At 47.8% G+C, this 18,083-nt stretch overlaps 1 protein-coding gene across 4 annotated transcripts; it reads right to left on the reverse strand.

Moving 5' to 3' along the window:
- Positions 1–141: 141 nt before the first annotated feature.
- NAA60 (N-alpha-acetyltransferase 60, NatF catalytic subunit) lies at positions 142–14,867 on the reverse strand. Of its 4 annotated transcripts, XM_080981280.1 has the most exons (8): positions 14,698–14,867; positions 13,109–13,196; positions 6,764–6,879; positions 5,994–6,123; positions 5,237–5,333; positions 4,041–4,275; positions 2,938–3,101; positions 142–2,723 (listed from the first exon to the last, which is right to left on the reverse strand). In XM_080981280.1, exons 3-7 carry the CDS (start codon positions 6,871–6,873, stop codon positions 2,945–2,947), a joined length of 729 nt encoding a protein of 242 aa, XP_080837406.1. In that variant the 5' UTR covers positions 6,874–6,879; positions 13,109–13,196; positions 14,698–14,867; the 3' UTR covers positions 142–2,723; positions 2,938–2,944. The 4 variants fall into 4 exon arrangements, with proteins under 4 accessions (XP_080837406.1, XP_080837405.1, XP_080837408.1 ...); XM_080981279.1 differs by lacking the exon at positions 13,109–13,196; XM_080981282.1 differs by lacking the exons at positions 13,109–13,196; positions 14,698–14,867 and adding an exon at positions 9,280–11,769.
- Positions 14,868–18,083: the final 3,216 nt, after the last annotated feature.

Below are 18,083 nucleotides of genomic sequence, written 5' to 3' on the forward strand. Positions count from 1 at the left end.
CAGGGGCAGCTGCCTTTGGTGTGTGCTTCTGAAAAAGCTCTTCCGCCCCAACGGTCTGGCTTCATGGGCCAGAGCCCTGAGGAACAAAGGCAGGAGACCACACTGTTGTGCAATGGCTAAAAACAAGACAGGAGAGTCGCAAACAAAACAAACTCTTTTAATCAAAGACATTTAAAGTGGCTGGCTGGCCTTTGCTCTTCAATAAATAAGGGTTGTGGCGAACACCACCGTCTTCTCAAAGGGGGCAGGCCCACAGCTGAGGCCTTTTGTTTCCTGTTCCTGAAGCCATCTGTTTAGGAGTAGTGTGTGCACAGACAACAGGCAAGCAGGCAGGCAGGCATACAAGAGCCACAAAGAGCTCAGACAAGGAGTATACAAAAGCATGAAAAGAAAACCAAAATACACATGGAAACAATAACAGCTCAGGACATTCTCAGGCAAAAGGAAAGTTTCAAAACGAAACAAAAACCCACCACAACACACACTTAAAAGAAAATCACACACAATGATTGTTATTTAAATGGACTTTCCTAAATCCAAGCTTGGAGGCCCTTGGAGGACGTGACACCCTCCCTGCCTTTTATGCAAAGGGCAGCATTGCCAGTGCAATCAATCCATGGGGCAAGGAAGCACCCCACGTGTCAGCTCAGCCTGCCAGGGGTGTGCCTCTTAATTTGAGAGCCAAAGCTCTGGAAGATTTCTGCCCTCTGCAGCATAATGGGGGTTCTTGATCGTTACTGGAAGGCAGGTAACATTTTATCAAGCCCTAGATGGCAGGAAGTACCACTGAAGCCTTGCCAAAGCCAGCACCACTATGGCTAGCCTGTTGAGTTTGGGAAACTGGACCATCACAGTCCCTCGTGAGCCAGGTGACCAGACACAGTGGAGGGGTTCTGTGTCTACCCTTCCTATTAAAGAGGCAGCTCTTTTCCCCGAAGCCATACATAGATAGGGAGCACCTGCCTAGGCTTCTGAATCCTCCTTCCAATTAGACAAACAGCAACATGATGGAAGAGGAAACCTAAGAGTTGTTTTATTCCTTAAAATCGAAAAGTGCAAGTCTCAGAACAGAGCTGAGCATGCAGTCAGATTAAGCCAATATTGGGGGAAGGGACCCCTTTGGGGCAGGGGAGACCGTGGGCCCTTCATCATCTGATAGACACTGCAATATCTCAGCATCTTCCTGCTGCAAATGCGGTGAGATCTATATTGCTTTCTAATTCCAACTGGAAATTCAGACCTGCTGCTTCATCAAGCTTTGTATAATCTCAACTGGGTGGTAAACAAATGGGCATTCTGGAAGGGAGGGAAGAGGCATCTGGTCATGCAGGGGCCTCCTAGCTCAGAAGAGTTCTGGGCTCACAGAGCAGCAAAGTTAAGAAGACGAGCTCGCTGGCACTGTTCCAAGGGTCCACTTGGATGCTGGCAACTCTTCCCAGAAGACGACAGCAGAGGGACAGGCTGTTTGCCCTGCATCCAGCACACCTTGACTTCATTGCAGTCATATAGTGGGGAGATGCCTCCTGAGAATCAGAGAAGTCATAACCCTGTCGGTGCTGCTCTCTGCAAAGCACTCCTTCTCCGGAGAGGTGTTGTGCACAAGAGCCAAGCACCTTATCCTACTGGCCTGTAGGGCAGCCATATGGATAGCTGTGGCGCAAAGCCCAGATGGGGCAGTGCAGTGCAGTGCAGTTGTGCCCCACCGCACGCTTGAGGGACCAGAGGGCTACACCAGGCACCTTTGGGCAGCAGAGCCAGGGGTTAATAGCTAAATGGGGAACGGGTGTCGTGTGCAAAACGTGGCAAACGAAAAGGATCCACTGAAGGCCCCGAAGGTGCCTCAACAGACAGCAGGAACCAAAGGTGAGACTTCTGCCTTGCAGCAAAGCAAGTGTTTCCTCTGTACGTCCTCAACCCTGGCTGCAACCTCGTTGGGAGACCCATTTCCACAATTATACCTTGGGACACTGGGGAAACTGACAGGCAAGCACTTCAGGCTCCCACCGGAAGATTCAGCAAAGGAGGAAGTGAAGGGCCCCTGAGTTTCCACAGCAAGGTGGATTCCTCAAGTCAGATCTTCCCACACCTTCACAGCATCCACAGGTCTTGTGTTCTAGCTCAGACTACAGGCAGAATTCTATATACACAGTGTATGTTGAGAAATACACACCCTCACCCATTTCACTATGAAACAGCCAATCCAAGATGCTTCATTTAAAACCACCCCCAGGCAAAGGAAGCCCGTGTGAGAGGGGAGGTGCTGGAGCTCTGGGCTTCCCAGCAGCCAACAAAAATAGAAGTGCAGCTTATGAAGCCACAACTTTTACACCAAAGGAGTGAAAAACCGCATCGGCCTTCTCCGCTCCTAGTCACAGCATCAGGGAAAAAATCAACACAGTCTTCCTCTCTTTTGCGCAAGGTCCATCCTCACCCCAAGCAGAGGGCTTGGAGCATACCTGGTGTCTCTCGGGCAGCTGCTGAAAGACTGGCTGGAGGATGAACAGCCGCTCACCTCCAGCGCAGGAGGAGGAGCATCTACGGGAGAACCATGACTTTCAACCTGCAAACTCTTCCTTAAGCCCTGGGGCAACATGGGAAACGAGAGCCCAGCAAGATGAGAAGATCTGCCAAGTCTTGGCTAGTTCACAGAGGGGCATCCAGGTTCATGGGATGGATCAGCGAGCAAAACCGTTGTCCGTTTCATCACGTAGCGAAGGACCTGCCTACAAGAGAACCACTGTTCAGAACCATCAAAGAACAAGTATCGTGCCACATTCAAGGTGGAGCCTGCCCCAGTTCTAATGCACTTGCACCTTAAATTTAAATTTTACTAAACAGAGCATACAACAGTGGGTGCTAGGGTGGCTTCCACTTCTTGCTCCCAGCACAAGGAGCACCCACAGGACAGGGAAATGGCATGACCAGGCTGCAACTTACCTTAGAATCACATTGTCCGGCTGTATTCAATGCCACTCTTTGCTGAAATGCCCGACCATGGCAAGAGACTGCAGAGGAGGCTCTGGGCTTGGCGGTAGATCCGCTGGGGAATTGTGCAGGGGCTCAGACTGGCCAAGGTCGATCCGATGTGCTGAAGATAGTCAGTGCAGTGCCGTTAAGGAGCCCCAACAATGAAGACTGAGACAGCTGAATTGGCCAAGCCAAAGAAGCAGCAGCAGCAGCAAGTGCCATCGCTGCTGCTCCCTCTGGGAGGAGTCTCAGCATTCCATTTTACAAAGAGGGAAGTGGCTGGACAGCGCTGCAGGTGTCAGCTCAGTGGCACAGCAGACTCAGGCCCACAGAGCACCAATATGAACAAGCTCTAACTTGCATGTTAGAGCAGGACAAGTTCTTTGGGAAATATTGCTTCCCATGGAAAGAGGGTCCATCACCTGCAAACTCTAATGTGCTCTGGGTCCCCACCCCAGGACACTGGGATTGCTCAGGGTGCCTCAGGGGAGCAGCATAAATATTTCCATGTAATGTGCAGCATGATTATAATTTGGACTTTGTGCCTCTCAAGGCCAAGACACTTGGGCCCTACTAAAGAAGCAATCCATAACCAAAGTCTTAAAAGTCAAACATGAGCACACCTGGCAATTATTACTTGTTTGTGCACCAGGAGGAAGCACTAGACACAGAAAGGTGGCAGCTCCACAAAGGTAGGAATTCTTTCCCCTGCAGATTATCAAAATATAAGAATGAAGTCTATTCTGGAAGGGGTGCAAGGCCCAGGAAAGTAAGCAAATATGCAGTAATTTAACTTCTTTCAATATATTGCATCTTGCATTGCACTGGACATTTTGTCTCAGGTACAATGTCTTTATTAGGAGAGTCCTATTTGGCTGCAGCAGTGGCCAGACCCCCCCCCCGCAGTGCCAGCCTGGGTCTCGGTAGGATGAAGGGGCTCTCACCGTGCCCTGGGCTGCCAAGCGCCAGCCCCTGACCTATGCTCATGCAACATGGGGCATGGCTTCTCAGAACACCACAGACCAGATCATGAGCAGCATCCCACAGCCTGCCAGACCACCAGCAAAGGATATAAGATTGTCCATGGAGGGTGCCCACCGTTGATGTACAGAACGTAAGTGAAGCCATCTTTGAGGACGCCTCTTATGGAATAATAGTAGGGCAGGTAATGGTGCTGCTTAAAGTCTCTGTTTTCATAGAAGTTTATAGCAGTGTTGTTAGTGGTGAGGACATGCAGGTAGATGGCTTTGCAGTGATCCTGGGCAGTCGTTGATATGTGATCTTTCAAGCTTTCAAGTAAGAGAGAACCTACCACAGGAGAGAAAGCGTTAGAAGCAACAAACGCGGCCAACCCACTACCCACGCAGTTTTCGCTGCTACTTTGCTGTGACTGAGTTTTAGCTGCAGTAACATGCCCTTACTCTGAAGCAAGGGTTCCCCCCTACCTTGTACCCCCTCCCCGCTAGTACTGGAACAGGAACGCTTCCATCTCTTAATTTTTGGACTACTTAGCAGAAGCGACACATTGCGCAATGTTGCCAAGTGTGACCCTGGCCAGTGGACACGGGGAGCCTGGCAAGGGGCTTGTCAGGTTAATTGCAGCTTGAAATATATACTCTGGGGTGAGGATGAATGACCACTTATGTCCATTAAGGGGCAGGCTTTCTGCAGTTTTATAACACGGGCTTGGAGTTGTGCTGCAGTGAAGACCATGACAAGGGCGCTGCCCCCTCTGCCTGACAAGGCTTCCACACCACATTTCCTGGCATCTTCAGCTAAGGCTGGGGGGATTTTTCGATTGCAGTATGAAAGCGTCACAAGCACCTCAGTTTTTAGTTAAGAGGAAAGGCACATTTCCAGCTCCCATGTTTGTGAGGATAGGCTTGAAAGCATGGAGGCAAAGAATGACAAGCTCTCGGAAGCCACAGGGAGGCAGGTAGTAGCTGGGGGTCCTGCCTCAGAGGGGACACATTGAATTCCTTGCCCCTAGACATGGAGAGCACAAAGCAGCAGCACTCTTCTAGTCCAGAAATGTGAGTTCCCTTCTTTTTCAAGTGCAGAGGAGTATACACAGATGTGCAATCTGCTCTTGTGCTTGTGATGCAATAACACGGCCTTTTTTGGTGTGTTGTTTGACTGACTGCAGCAGTGCAAAGTATTTAAAGTGCAATCCTGTGTATGTCTACTCAGAATTAGGTCCCACTGTGTTCAACAGGGCTTACTTCCAAGGCAACTATGCATATGAGATTGCAAGCTAAGATACTCTTACCTATGCCATGCTTTCGAAATTCTTTTACCACTCCTAAGCTTAAAATGTAAGCAACCTGAGTATCCACCGGGAAACTAGAAGCTAAAATGTCACCATCCTAAAGGGAAGAAAAAAAACCACAGCAGAAAGGCATTTACTCAACACACAAAGATACAGAACCCATTTTTCTGGCATGCTTCGTGCTTTTTGCCAAGCAGCCTCTTTGCCAATCCAGCCTCTTTCACTTGGCAACTTTCTGTTTGGAAGTTGGATGGAGGCAAGGAAGATTTGGAGCAGACACACAGACACATGTGTCCAGGGGAGGGGAGCCAAATGGAAATTGGCAGATGGTAAATAAGAACATGGGAGTTGAAACTGGAGTCTATGGAGAGGGGCAGAGAACAGTCAAAATTGAAAAAGGCCCTACCCAACACTACTGGAAATCCCTTTCAAGCCCCAGGATCTCTAGCACACGGTTGAGGAGCCTGTGGCCCTCCAGATGTTAATGGACTGCAACTCCAACCAGCCCCCCAAGCATGGCCAATGGCTGGGGATGACGGAAACGACAGTCAAACATTTGGAGAGCCATAGGTTCCCCACCCACCCTTTAGCAGATGCTGCCTTCACAAGCGCACGACTGAAGCCATGAAAGGCAGCTAGCTTGCTGTCCCATTATAAAGACAAACATGGACTCCATGATGCAAGCCTCAACTGCTCAATGGCTGGTGGGTAGGCAAGGGTTGTGCACCTGTTCCTGGAGCGGGGCCCTCTCTCATACCTCTTTGTGCACTTTAGTTCGACTCTTGATCTCAGCTACTATCATTCCCACAATAGAGCCTCGGTAAGTGGCTGCCAGGGAAAAAAACTTCTTGTTGGAGGTGATGTCCCGATACCATGAGTCAGGGTACCTGGGAAGAAAGGTACAGAGGTGAGGGAAGAACCCAGCAGATCTCATACGAGCTGCAGCACATGTGCAGTGGAAAGATTTCCCCTGCTGTTTCTTCACATGGAAAATTTCCAATTTCTATACATAGAATTGTACAGTTTGAAGGGACCCCGGATTTCATTAAAAAACAACTGTAACATACAGATAGATGGATACAATACCAGTCAAGCTGGGTAGCTGCAAAGTTGTATTTAACTTGTTTTCTAGTGACTTTCCCTAGAAAGCACGCATTAATATAAATAGGATGTTAATAGCATTCAGAGTTTGTTTACAATTTAAAGGGGGGCAGTGATGTGAGGAAGTGTCTGCTATTAACAGTCATTTCTGGGGAAAGCCTTGAGGGCAAGATAGTGAAGCCTGGAGGATCAACATCCGGGCCCAAAGCCTGAGGTTCCCTACCCCTGGTCTAGATGGCCTCTGGTTGACAGTTTTCTCATTTTATGATCAACTGCCCCAGCATAACAACAGGATCTCTGAGTTGACAGTGTCAGCTCTGGCTGTGGTTACACCTGCCAGTTCACGAAATTCAAGGAGGCAGATTCCATTCCTCTTCCTCCCTCCCCCCAAGCAAATCAGTTGCAAGAGCCCAGGCTGCAACATACTCTATTGGGAACCAATCACCGCAGAGCTGCTTGACTGTGTCTATGTCATCATGGCACAGAAGACGAAGGTATATCTCACTAAGTGCAGTTGGAGGCACCTCCTCTGTCATTCACACCTGGAAAAGAAAAGAAAGAAAAGGTTTTTAAGCAGAGGTTGGATGACCAACTGTCATGGATGCTTTAGCTGAGGTTCCTGCATAGCAGAGGGTTGGACTGGTTGACCCTTGGAGTCCCTTCCACCTCAACAATTCTACAATTAAATGATCACATCCTATAAAAATACAGTGGACCCTCGGGTTATGTTACCTTTGGGTAATGTAACTTTTGGGTTGTGAATGGGGCAAACCTGGAAGTGTATACTTCTGGGTTTCGCCCTGCGCACATGCACAGAAGCGCTTTATCATGCTGTGTGCATGCGCAGAAGCAGCGCCTCTTACGGAATTTTCAGGGTCCGTACAGACCCCCAGAATGAAATACAGAGGGTCCACTGTAATATAAAATAATCATCAAAATGACTGGCTTGCCTTGAAAATATTCAAACTGTCAGCATAAAAAGATATTCAATAAGCATCTGAAAATTTATCCTACCTCTGCAAGCACCTCCTACATCCTGATGCTATTGATCTAAGCTCACCTTGCAATGTCCGCCTCCACCCCCCCCCCCCACTGGAAGGAGGCCTGCAACTGGTCCTGAGCTGTCTGCTTCCTATTCACTTCCTATGAGCTGCTTTGCCAAACTCTGCACTCCAGGAAATTAAACTGAAAAGCAAACAAGTTTGCTTGGTTTGAATACAGCAGGTGCCGGGAACCTTTGACCTTCCAGATGTTGCTGAACTACAACTTCCATTAGCCTCAGAAAGAATAGCAAATGGCCAGGAATGATGGGAGTTCCCCAAACCTGAAGAAGAACATGATTAGATAACTAAAAAAACAAACAGTCTGCCTGAGCAACAGGCAGAGATTTTCCCTCAGCGACCAAGGTACAAAGGACAGGTCTGTGTGTATGCGTTCTTCACATGATAAAATGAAAGCTTCTGTTGGGGCTAAATTGGTGGTGGGTGGGTATCTTGCTGCTGCATTAAGCACTGTAATGCACTGTGTACACCAAAGCCAACCTAGATGTTCCCACCAGCAAACAGGAAGAGCAAAGCATTCTCTCTTTGCCATCTGTATGTTTACCTGCTGCAGACAAGCCAAATCCAATGACCCTGACTGTGGGAAATTCAAAAGGCCCAAAGTCTGCCTTGGCAAATGCTACTAAGGTCAGCTCTACATAGACATAAGAAGGGAAATGTCAGTGCTGCTAATCTTTATTCAGTTCCAGGAACATCTTTGATATTAACTCAACTGCTGGACCATCTGTTACCTATTTATTTTAATCTAAAACCCTCTACTGGGGACGTGGGTGGTGCTGTGGTTTAAACCACTGAGCCTCTTGGGCTTGCCGATCAGAAGGTCGGCAGTTTGAATCCCCGCGACAGGGTGAGCTCCCGTTGCTCGGTCCCAGCTCCTGCCAACCTAGCAGTTCAAAAGCACGCCCAAAAAAGTGCAAGTAGATAAATAGGTACCGCTCCGGTGGGAAGGTAAAAGGCATTTCCGTGCGCTGCTCTGGTTTCGGTGTTCCGTTGCACCAGAAGCGGCTGCCCGCATGACCCGGAAAAACTGTCTGCGGACCAACACCGGCTCCCACGGCCTGAAAGCGAGATGAGTGCCGCAACCCCAGAGTCGTCTACAACTGGACTTAACTGTCAGGGGTCCTTTACCTTTACCTTTTTAAAGCCCTCTACCAGTGTAAATGTAATACAAACAACAATTTTGTGTATTGAATTCAGCAGAACCAACTTCCAAGTAAATATGTGTAGGGTCAGAAAACATAGTTCTCATATGACTTTAGTGGGGCTACTTTCATGCACAGGATCACACTCCATGGCAGAGGTAAATCCGACTGACAGGCATCCGTAATGTGGTTTGAGAGGAACATCTGGCTCAAGTCCTCCTCCTATCCAATTAGTAAGTGGGGAGGGGAATTGATGAGTGGAAGACCTAGCCTTGGGATGGACAGTCCAACTTGATAACATTTGCCTTTTTAAAAGTGCCATCGGACTTTTTATTATTATTATCATCATCCATATTTATAAATTGCCTAACAATTCCAAAATGTAGTGCACAGATTAAAAACAAAGACAGTCCCAGCCTAAAGACTTACAACCTGAAAAACACAACACAGAAGGAAAAAGAGATGCGGAGGGAAAGGCAAATGCACCCAGTCACCAGCTGTTAAAGTTAGAGTTCTTATAATGACAGACTTTAACGGAAGGAAATAGTTCAGGCAGGTAAAGCGCCAAACACTCAGCTGAGCTGAAGGAGATGGCCCTGGTACCCACCTCTCCCTCTCACCTGTCAGATTACTTCCTCTGCTGCAGCAAGAATTCTGGCTAAAACCTTTGTCTGGGAAGTAGGAAGCCTACCCAGACTCAAAGCAGCAGGAAGCAAAGAGGCACAAACTGCCAGCTTACCTTCCAGAAGAGGCCAAAAGCCAGAGGGGACAGAACTAGGGCAATGTCAAGCAGACTCTCTCTTCCTTGACCAAATTGCCTCCTAGCAGCAGGACCACAGCAGCCCTAAGGCTGCACCCCCTACTCATGCACACCTTTCTTAAGAATCATCAGAGATGACCCCTGCAGAAGTAGAATCCAGCACTCCCGATTAAGCCAGCTGCTACCCAAAACCTCCTTTCAGTAGCTTCTAGGTCCTCTTAATAACACAAAGGAGGCAGGCTCACGGCAGTTTATTATTAGTGTTGCTCTAAAACTGGGTCAAAACACCATGTGCTTTGCATTTTGCAAAGAAAACGCTTTAACACAGCAGATGGAAAATATCACCATGGGGACTTTGCTTCCTGCAAGACGGCTGAGTCTTTAGGGGTCTCGTCACAGCAGCTCTGATGGCTACCAGACACAAAGGGAAGAAAATCACCCCCAGTATGAGAAGACATTTTGATAACACTGAATATTTTTGGACCATACACAGTACTTCAGAATTACGGATTAGGATTATGTGGTAACTCCTCCCTGAGCAGATGCACTCTTCAGCCATCCAAAGTAAGTCCTGCTAATTCGTGCTGCACTTGCGAATGCCCTCTTCCCATGTCCAGAACAACTTCTACTGTCATCCTGTCTTCACTTCCCAGAAAAAAAAACAACCTTTAATCTCACATTTTGCAGCTTTCCAGTCTTGGAAGAGGTCAAGCTTTAAACTGACTTCCTAAAAAGCTTTTGAAGAGCTTCCTTCGGAATTTCCAATGGGCTGTTTGAAAATGACGAATATTTCTTATCCTTTGTCTGTTATAAACTCTTATGGCTCATTCAGACTTGTGCTTCTCCCCTGCCTAGAAAGCACTGGTCCCAGTGGTTTTGCCCTTGCCCTGCTTTCTCCTTGAAACCTGCTCTTTAGCAAATGTCAATCTGGAGAAAACCCAGTAGATATCAGGTTTCCCTAGGGGGAAACAGTGGGGCAAAGGCAAGTCTCCAGCACATGGAAAAACACTCACCCAAGAAGCTTCTCACTCTTAGCATTTCAGGTAAAGCGCCTATTGCTATTTCCATTCAGAGTGGTATGTTTGCATCCTCCCTGTGAGGCTCATTCCGTTGTTGCTTGCTACTACATCTCATGACCACAAACTGTAAAGGTTAACTATGTACAAAAACAAAGTCTTTGATATACAGTGGAACCTTGGGTTGCAGACGTAATCCGTGACAGAGGTATGTCTGCAACCCGCAGCGTTTGCATCCTGAAGTGCCGTGTCTGCGCGATTTGGTGCTTCTGCACATGCGCGAGTGGCGAAACCCGGAAGTAACCCATTCCGGTACTTCCAGGTTTCCCGCGGTCCACAAACTGAAAACACATAACCTGAAGCATCTGTAACATGGGGTATAACTGTATACGCATTTTATATTTCCTTCTACCCATAGAAAACTCTCTCCCCGGCAGCATAGGGTCCTTCCAACCAGCAACCAAGGCAGAGGTTTGGAAACTCTCTTGCTATCAACACGCACAACCCAGTCATTTTTTTAAAAAAAATTAAATACCTGATAAGAGATGCAAAATAGCTTTTCAGTGACAGGCATACAAATTATTCAAGGTCCAAAGTTCAAGTTAGAAATAAGAACCAGGTTTTTAATTATTTAAAACGGAGATGGCAATTAATCACAAGGATAGAATACCAGCAGGTACAGCAAAACTATTATCACATTAGCATCTCCCTGTCAAAACCTAATGGCTTCCATGGGAGAGGAATAACACAAATCAGTGAACTCAGACAGAAGCAGCATAAATCCAATGAAATACAGTGGAACCTTGGTTCTCGAACGCAATCCATTCCGGGAGTCTGTTTGACTCCCAGAACAGTTAGAAAACCAAGGCATGGCTTCCGACTGGCTGCAGGAGCTTCCTGCACTCAATCGGAAGCCGCATAGGACGTTCGGCTTCTGAAAAACATTTGCAAACCGGAACACTTACTTCTGGGTTTGCGGCGTTCAGGAGCCAAGCCATTCGGGAACCAAGGGACCACTGTACCGAAAAACAGCTTCATTGTTGTGAGCAGTACCAGCTAGAGGCCTGTGTGGGGACTAGTGGGGGCTAGATCAAGAGCCTCTCCCCTCCCACTAAGAGGGAGACTTATAGGTTATCACCTCGGCCCTAGCAACAGCCCATTGTTCTAGCAATGTCACTAAATAACTCCTGCTGCAACCCATTCCTCTAGTGCCTTCAGTGGACAGCAGGAGTCTAGTTTCCCCCTTATTAGTAAAAACGTAACTGATCAAACAGAGCAATGGAGAAAAAATACACATATTTTTAAAAAGACCAATGGAAGAACAAGGTGGTCTCATTTAGAGAATAGGCATCCTCTTTAGGCAAGGACCTTCCCACTTCCTGCCACTCAACCTTGTTCTTACAAGCTTCAGATCCATCCAAGCGTTTGTTCATCTAATATTAAATTTTTAAAAAGTTATCTCAACACGAACCAACAAAATGACAAAGAGTTTGCCAAGTCAAGACAAGCTCTGAGGTCAGAAATGCCTAATTTATTTCAGAGTACAGTGGTACCTCAGGTTACATACGCTTCAGGTTACAGACTCTGCTAACCCAGAAATAGTGCTTCAGGTTAAGAACTTTTCTTCAGGATGAGAACAGAAATTGTGTGGCGGCAGCGGGAGGCCCCATTAGCTAAAGTGGTGCTTCAGGTTAAGAACAGTTTCAGGTTAAGAACGGACCTCCGGAACGAATTAAGTACTTAACCCGAGGTACCACTGTATACACAGAGCTTAAACTGAGTTTAAGAATTTCCCAGTAAAAATAAACAAACAATAAAAGCAATTATGGGAAACTGTTACACTTCAGGACTCCAATGCAGAATCATCAGCTCCTTCAAGTATTGTAGGAGTATTCTGTTCTTGGGATTCTTTGGAAGATGCTACAACCATTCAACAGGCTAAAATGCCGACATGCCCTTGGTAGCTTTCATCTTCAGCATCTTGCTCATCTAGGCTCTTGAAAGGGTTCAAGCAGCATTAATGGGGTGGACAATTCCACACCATTAAAGGGGAGAAGGCAATCACTGCAACACTGTGGACCTTCATTCTGTGTGTGAGCAACAGAGCTCAAGGTCAGGGGGTGACTTCAGTATAGCCCTGGAGGATTAATGCCGCACCTCATACTCCAAAAAGGAAGTGGGAGCATCAGCTCAACCCCAGTGTGTGCCATGTTGATACAAGTGCCACCAGTCTTAGGTGGACGCAGAAAACTTTGCTAGCAAACAACCACTTGCAATTCAAGCTCTTCAAGGCCACTTTCAAAAGGCAGAGAAGACTTGGCATCCTGCTTCACCTTCTGAGCCAAGTGCAGCCATGACGCTTACCACCCCCATCACACTTTACGCTACTCTCACATAAAGTCCTTTGTTTCCTCTTTGCCTGCTTGTTGTCATCCCAAATGGCAAATGTTCCCATTTTTCTCTTCTGATGCACTTCACGGAGGCCTGCCTGTTTCAGGCTCCCTTGCAATGAAAAATGTAAAGATTGAAGATGATGTCTTCACCCAAAGACATCTGCCTGGGAAACAAAACACTCACGGTTCCTATACCCATCCTTTTAAAGAAAGGGAGGGCCTATTGGAACTGTGACTTGGATCTTTCATTGGAATGCAAAACATCCCACACATTCCGTCTCTCTCTCACACACAAACAAAAGCAAACCTAAATGCTATTTTCAGCTTTAAAATATCAACATATTCCAAAGAGGCAATCAGGAGCAACCCAGTAGAGATACAGCCCCTGCCCTGGCTCACCTGCAGCAATATTAGGACTAGTCTTGACTTGATCTTACTTTTGGGCTGCTGTAAAGTCCAACTGCTAAGAGTCCAGGGTCAAGAAATCCTGTAAAAAGTGGTGAAGACACTATTACACACATCTCACCTCCCTCTTCTCCTTACTACTTTGAAAGAATCAAAACCATACCTTTATTCAAATATGGATTCCAGAGCAGTAAACAGAAAAAATCTAAATATCAATAGAGCATTAAAACCAACAATAAAAAAATATATATTCAAACAAATCCTGAGAGTTAACAGACCAAAACTACTCAACAAGCTAAAACAATAACACTAAGTACAGCCCTGTGATGTAATGGTTAAGAGCAATGGACAAGGACCTGGGAGATCAGAGTTCACAGGAAACGCACAATTAGGTCTTATGGCAGAATCAAATGGAAGCAACAAGCTTCCTCAGGAGCCACAAGTAAATTATGTTTACTCCATCCCCAAGTAAATTATGTTTTCAGGATGGTTAGTTTTTTATGGTGACTGTTGTGGCTCACTGAATGTTTGTTGCATTGCCTCGGCTGCTGTGAATGTTTGAAAAAGCGGCATGGAACTCTTTCAAACAATAAATTTAACTTCTTATCTCATGGTGACTTTTGCGAGGGGGCAAGGTCAAGAGAGAGGGAAGTGAGATGCCTCCTCAGAAATGCCAGACCAGTGTTAACCTGAGAGGAAGTGGCTGGTACAGGACCCGTCAGGGGTAGAGAGGGTTTCCTTTGCAATCCTGGCAACTGCTTGCTCTGTACTGACAGGGGGGCCTGCGCAGTATCTTCCGCATTAATGCCTCCCACTAAGCAGCTTGCATATTCTTCTTAGAATGGGTGTGCTTTTATTTTAATTTTAATGTATTTTTATTAAAGATTCCTTGGCTTACAAAAGCACGTGCAATGTTTCTTTTTTCAAGTTACATTTTCTACAGATCAGTTTCATTTGTTGAGACATTAAGTGTCACATTAGGAAGAAAGGGGGGGAGAGGTGGAGTGGTGTGTGGGGTCGGGTGGCGATGTTTCTATTTTACTTAAGGTTTGGGGTTTTGTGTCAGCGAGAACAGGTGTGCATTTAATGTATTATTTTAGCGGGTTTCTAAGATGCATTAATTTACGTGGGATTTTGTTTATTTGGGTTTTTCACTTGGTTGCAAGTTACTCTGAGTTGCCTTTGGCGAGAAAGTGAGTAACAACAATAATAATAATGCTGTGTGTGTCGTGAGCGCGCGAGCGCGCGCTGCTTACGATACTTCGCTTCGATGCTGCGACCTTCGGGCGAAGGGCGGGTAATCGATAACCTCGCGCGCCCTTCTGCCCCGCTGGCAACCCCGGAGGGCCCATTCGCGGGGCTGCCGGAGCGGCCCCGATCCCGGGGCGGGAGAGGCCTTGCTCTCAGGGACGCGGAAGCGGCTCCCACGAAGGGAAAGGCCGGGCTGCCGCCGCCGCCGCCGCCTCCTCCTCCTCCTGGCCGGGGCCTCCGGCGCCGCCGCCGCCGCTTCTCCCCGGGCCCGAGTTCCGCCCCGCGGTCGGGCCCTGAGGCGGCGCGTCTCTCCCCGAGGCGTCCCGGCCTACCTGAGGAGGGGCGGCGGCTGCCCCAGCTCCAGGCCGGAGGCGGCGTCGGCGTCGGCACGCGGCTCGCTTAATTCATCCCGGGGAGGGAGTCCGGAGGAGGGCGCGGGCGGCGGAGAGCGAGCGGGGCCGGCAGCGGATACCTCAGCGGCAGCGGCAGCGGCGGCGGCGGCGTCAGGCCCACCTCGCAAGAAGGCGGCGCCCCATTGGCCGCGCGGCGGGAGGACGGCGTCACGTGGCTGCCCGTCACCGTCGAGGGCAGGCCCTGCGGCCGCGCACGCGCAAACCGAGGCAGCGGAGTCGGGCTGCCTGTAAACAACGCCGGAAAGGAAGCTCCGCCGGCCGGCGGCTCTGCGCATGCCCAGTTGCGCTCCTCGCCCTTGGCTGCCTACTAGCCCAGATGGAGCCTCCCTGCTCAGGCGCAGTCTACCCCTGGATTGCCCTCTTGGAAGCACAGAGAGACCCCTGAGGGTCATCTGGTCCAACCCCCCTGCAATGCAGGAATCCTCTCCTGTTTTATGGGCTTTCCATAAAAGGTGTCAGCTTGGCCTTGCGGGTAGGGGGAGTATAGTAATAATAATAAAGAAATAAATGTTATTTATATCCCGCCCTCCCCAGCCAAGACCGGGCTCAGGGCTAACAACCAATAATAAACAAGATTAAAATACAACATTAAAACATTAAGATGCAGCCTCTTCACAGGAGGAGAAAGGAAAAAAGAAAGAGGGAGAGGGACTTCCCATATAGATGACTTCCCATACCGCAGGCAGCGTCGCCATCATAATATACTTATTTAAACCCCGCCTTTTCCTCTGAAGGGACTCAGGGAGGGTTACAGATAAAATGGAGGCAGATAAACACGTGCCCCCCCCCGGGAATAATTAAAAATACAATTAAAGAACACTGATTGAATTCAGACTATATATACAAACCTATCAAATCTATTTAAGACCATACAAATAATTGCGCCCCAAATCTAGCATGGCACCAGCCCTTTCAGTAAAAGTAGTCCATGACCAAGAACCTGTTGCAACCGCAACTGGCGGAAGGACAGCAAGGAGAGAGCCAGTCTAACTTCCATAGGGAGGGAGTTTCTGACTTGTCTGGGAGCAGCCACCACCAAGGAGGCCCTCTCTCACGCCCACAACAAGTGTGCCCCTGAAAGCCAGTTGCAGCAAAGGGCAACTGACCTGCCTTGTTTGCCAGGCAGGGGAGGGTGGCAGAAGCAGAATTCTGGCCTGAAAGGGGCCTCAAGGCAGATCCAGCAGAGCTCTCCTTACAGTGAACCTGCAAAAACTTGTCCTGACAGATTCTTAAAGAGCTTCTTTAGATTGTAAGAGAATGTTAAGAAAAGCCATAAAGGTAAAGGTACCCCTGACCATTAGGTCCAGTCGCGGACGACTCTGGGGTTGCGGCGCTCATCTCGCTTTACTGGCCAAGGGAGCCGGCGTACAGCTTCCGGGTCATGTGGCCAGCATGACTAAGCCGCTTTTGGCGAACCAGAGCAGTGCACAGAAACGCCGTTTACCTTCCCGCCAGAGCGGTACCTATTTATCTACTTGCACTTTGATGTGCTTTCGAACTGCTAGGTTGGCAGGAGCAGGGACCGAGCAACGGGAGCTCACCCTGTCGCGGGGATTTGAACTGCTGACCTTCTGATTGGCAAGTCCTAGGCTCTGTGGTTTAACCTATACTAGGGGAATAAATGGACCCCTCTAAATGTTAACTGAACGTCAAGTAAAGCTGCGAGACTAATTTGAGGTTTTGGAAAAGTCAGCCTTTGCCTGTTTCTCTAGAGCTATGCAAGTCAATAGAGTCGCCTAGCATGGGAGGCACATTTGGGTCTGGGCGGGTGTTTGGTTTGGTTGTGAGTAGACACGCACATGCCCCCACCTATATTTGTAATTCTTACAACCCCTTCCCATGCAGAATTAAGCATGGCTAAGTCTAATGAAATTCCCCACTTCTGCACAGGATTAGGCTGCTTATCTACACAAAAAGATGGCAGGATTCAGGGCAGCCACCAATCTAGTTGTTCAGTTTAGAAGTCCACACCCCTTGGTGCATATTCAGCAGCCCCGTATCACTGCTGTCCACAGTAATGAAGAGAAGATTGTCAATAGTACAGCTGCGCTTCAGCTCGGGAGAACTTTCAGCTTTCTAGAGCCAGTTTGGCATTTGTAGCCAGAGACGGGTCTCAGCTGCAGAAATCAAGGCAGATCTGCCTGCTGTTCCCTGACTGAAGCTCAAGAGGTCCAACTTGTTCCAACAGAATCAAATACTAAATAAATAACACCAAATTCAAAGAAGAAAATAGTGGCAAGATGACCTTGAGCTGAAATCGGGGAAATCAGAAGTAACATGGCCCAAGGGACAAATACTGGAAAATATCTGTAACTAGAGAAGACATTTTGCATTTCAGAGTAATCAGTTCCTTCCCTTTCAAAATACAAGGAAGACATACCAAGGCCAGTCTGAATCATTCATGTGTCTTGAAATTAAGACAGAGATTATTTCTCATTAGAGAGCTTGACAAGAGACTTTCTGCCCTCTGTCGCAGGCAGTATGGAGGCAGACACAAACACCAGGATCCTTCATTGTTAATTTAAGAGAGTTACAAGCCACATTACAAGCCTTTTGGCTTGAAGTCTCTGGACAAGGCACTGTGGAACATGTGGCGTTATAGCTCTCCATTACCAAACGGGCCAATGGCAACATTTTGAAGATTGTCAAAGCATCAAGCCTCTCTACATCATCCTCTGAAAGTCAGAAGGGCTTGAAAGAGAAAGAAATAGACCTTGTTTGAGCCAAGACCATTCAGCTCCTGAAATAGATCCGAATTAACATGTTGGCACTTGTGTGTAGTTCCTAGGGTCCAAAGCAGGTCTGTGTATGTCTTCTCTAAACCCCAGGAGACAATTCCCATCCCCACCCCCATTTCATAGTGGACTAGACCAAGACCCCCCCATCAGCAGCTATCAGGGAGGGAGGGAAACAGGGCTGCGGAGCCTCTTCATCAGCTCTGCTGAAAGACCAGCAACTTCGAGCTCCTCTCTTTGATGTATTCCAGCTTGTCATTACAAGAAATCTATAACAAAGAATTAGCGCCTGAGTTTTCTTTTTTTCCTCCACCCAACCAATACTTTTTCCTTTTGTGCCATGTGTTTTAGATTGCAACCAATACCTTCTCCTTTTGTGCCATGTGTTTTAGATTGCAAGCCTGAGGCCAGGGACTATCTTATCACTGACATTTGTAAGTTGCTCTGTGAGTCTTTTTCTGCTGAAGAGCAGGATAAAAATGCTTTAAATAAAAATGCATTCCTACCTGCCTTGATTTGAACATCCCCTTAGCAGCAACGTCTGAAGTTAATTTAAGATTAAATATCACA

This window comes from Podarcis pityusensis (assembly GCF_964106645.2).
Source record: "Podarcis pityusensis genome assembly, chromosome: 14".
Lineage (NCBI taxonomy): Eukaryota > Metazoa > Chordata > Lepidosauria > Squamata > Lacertidae > Podarcis > Podarcis pityusensis.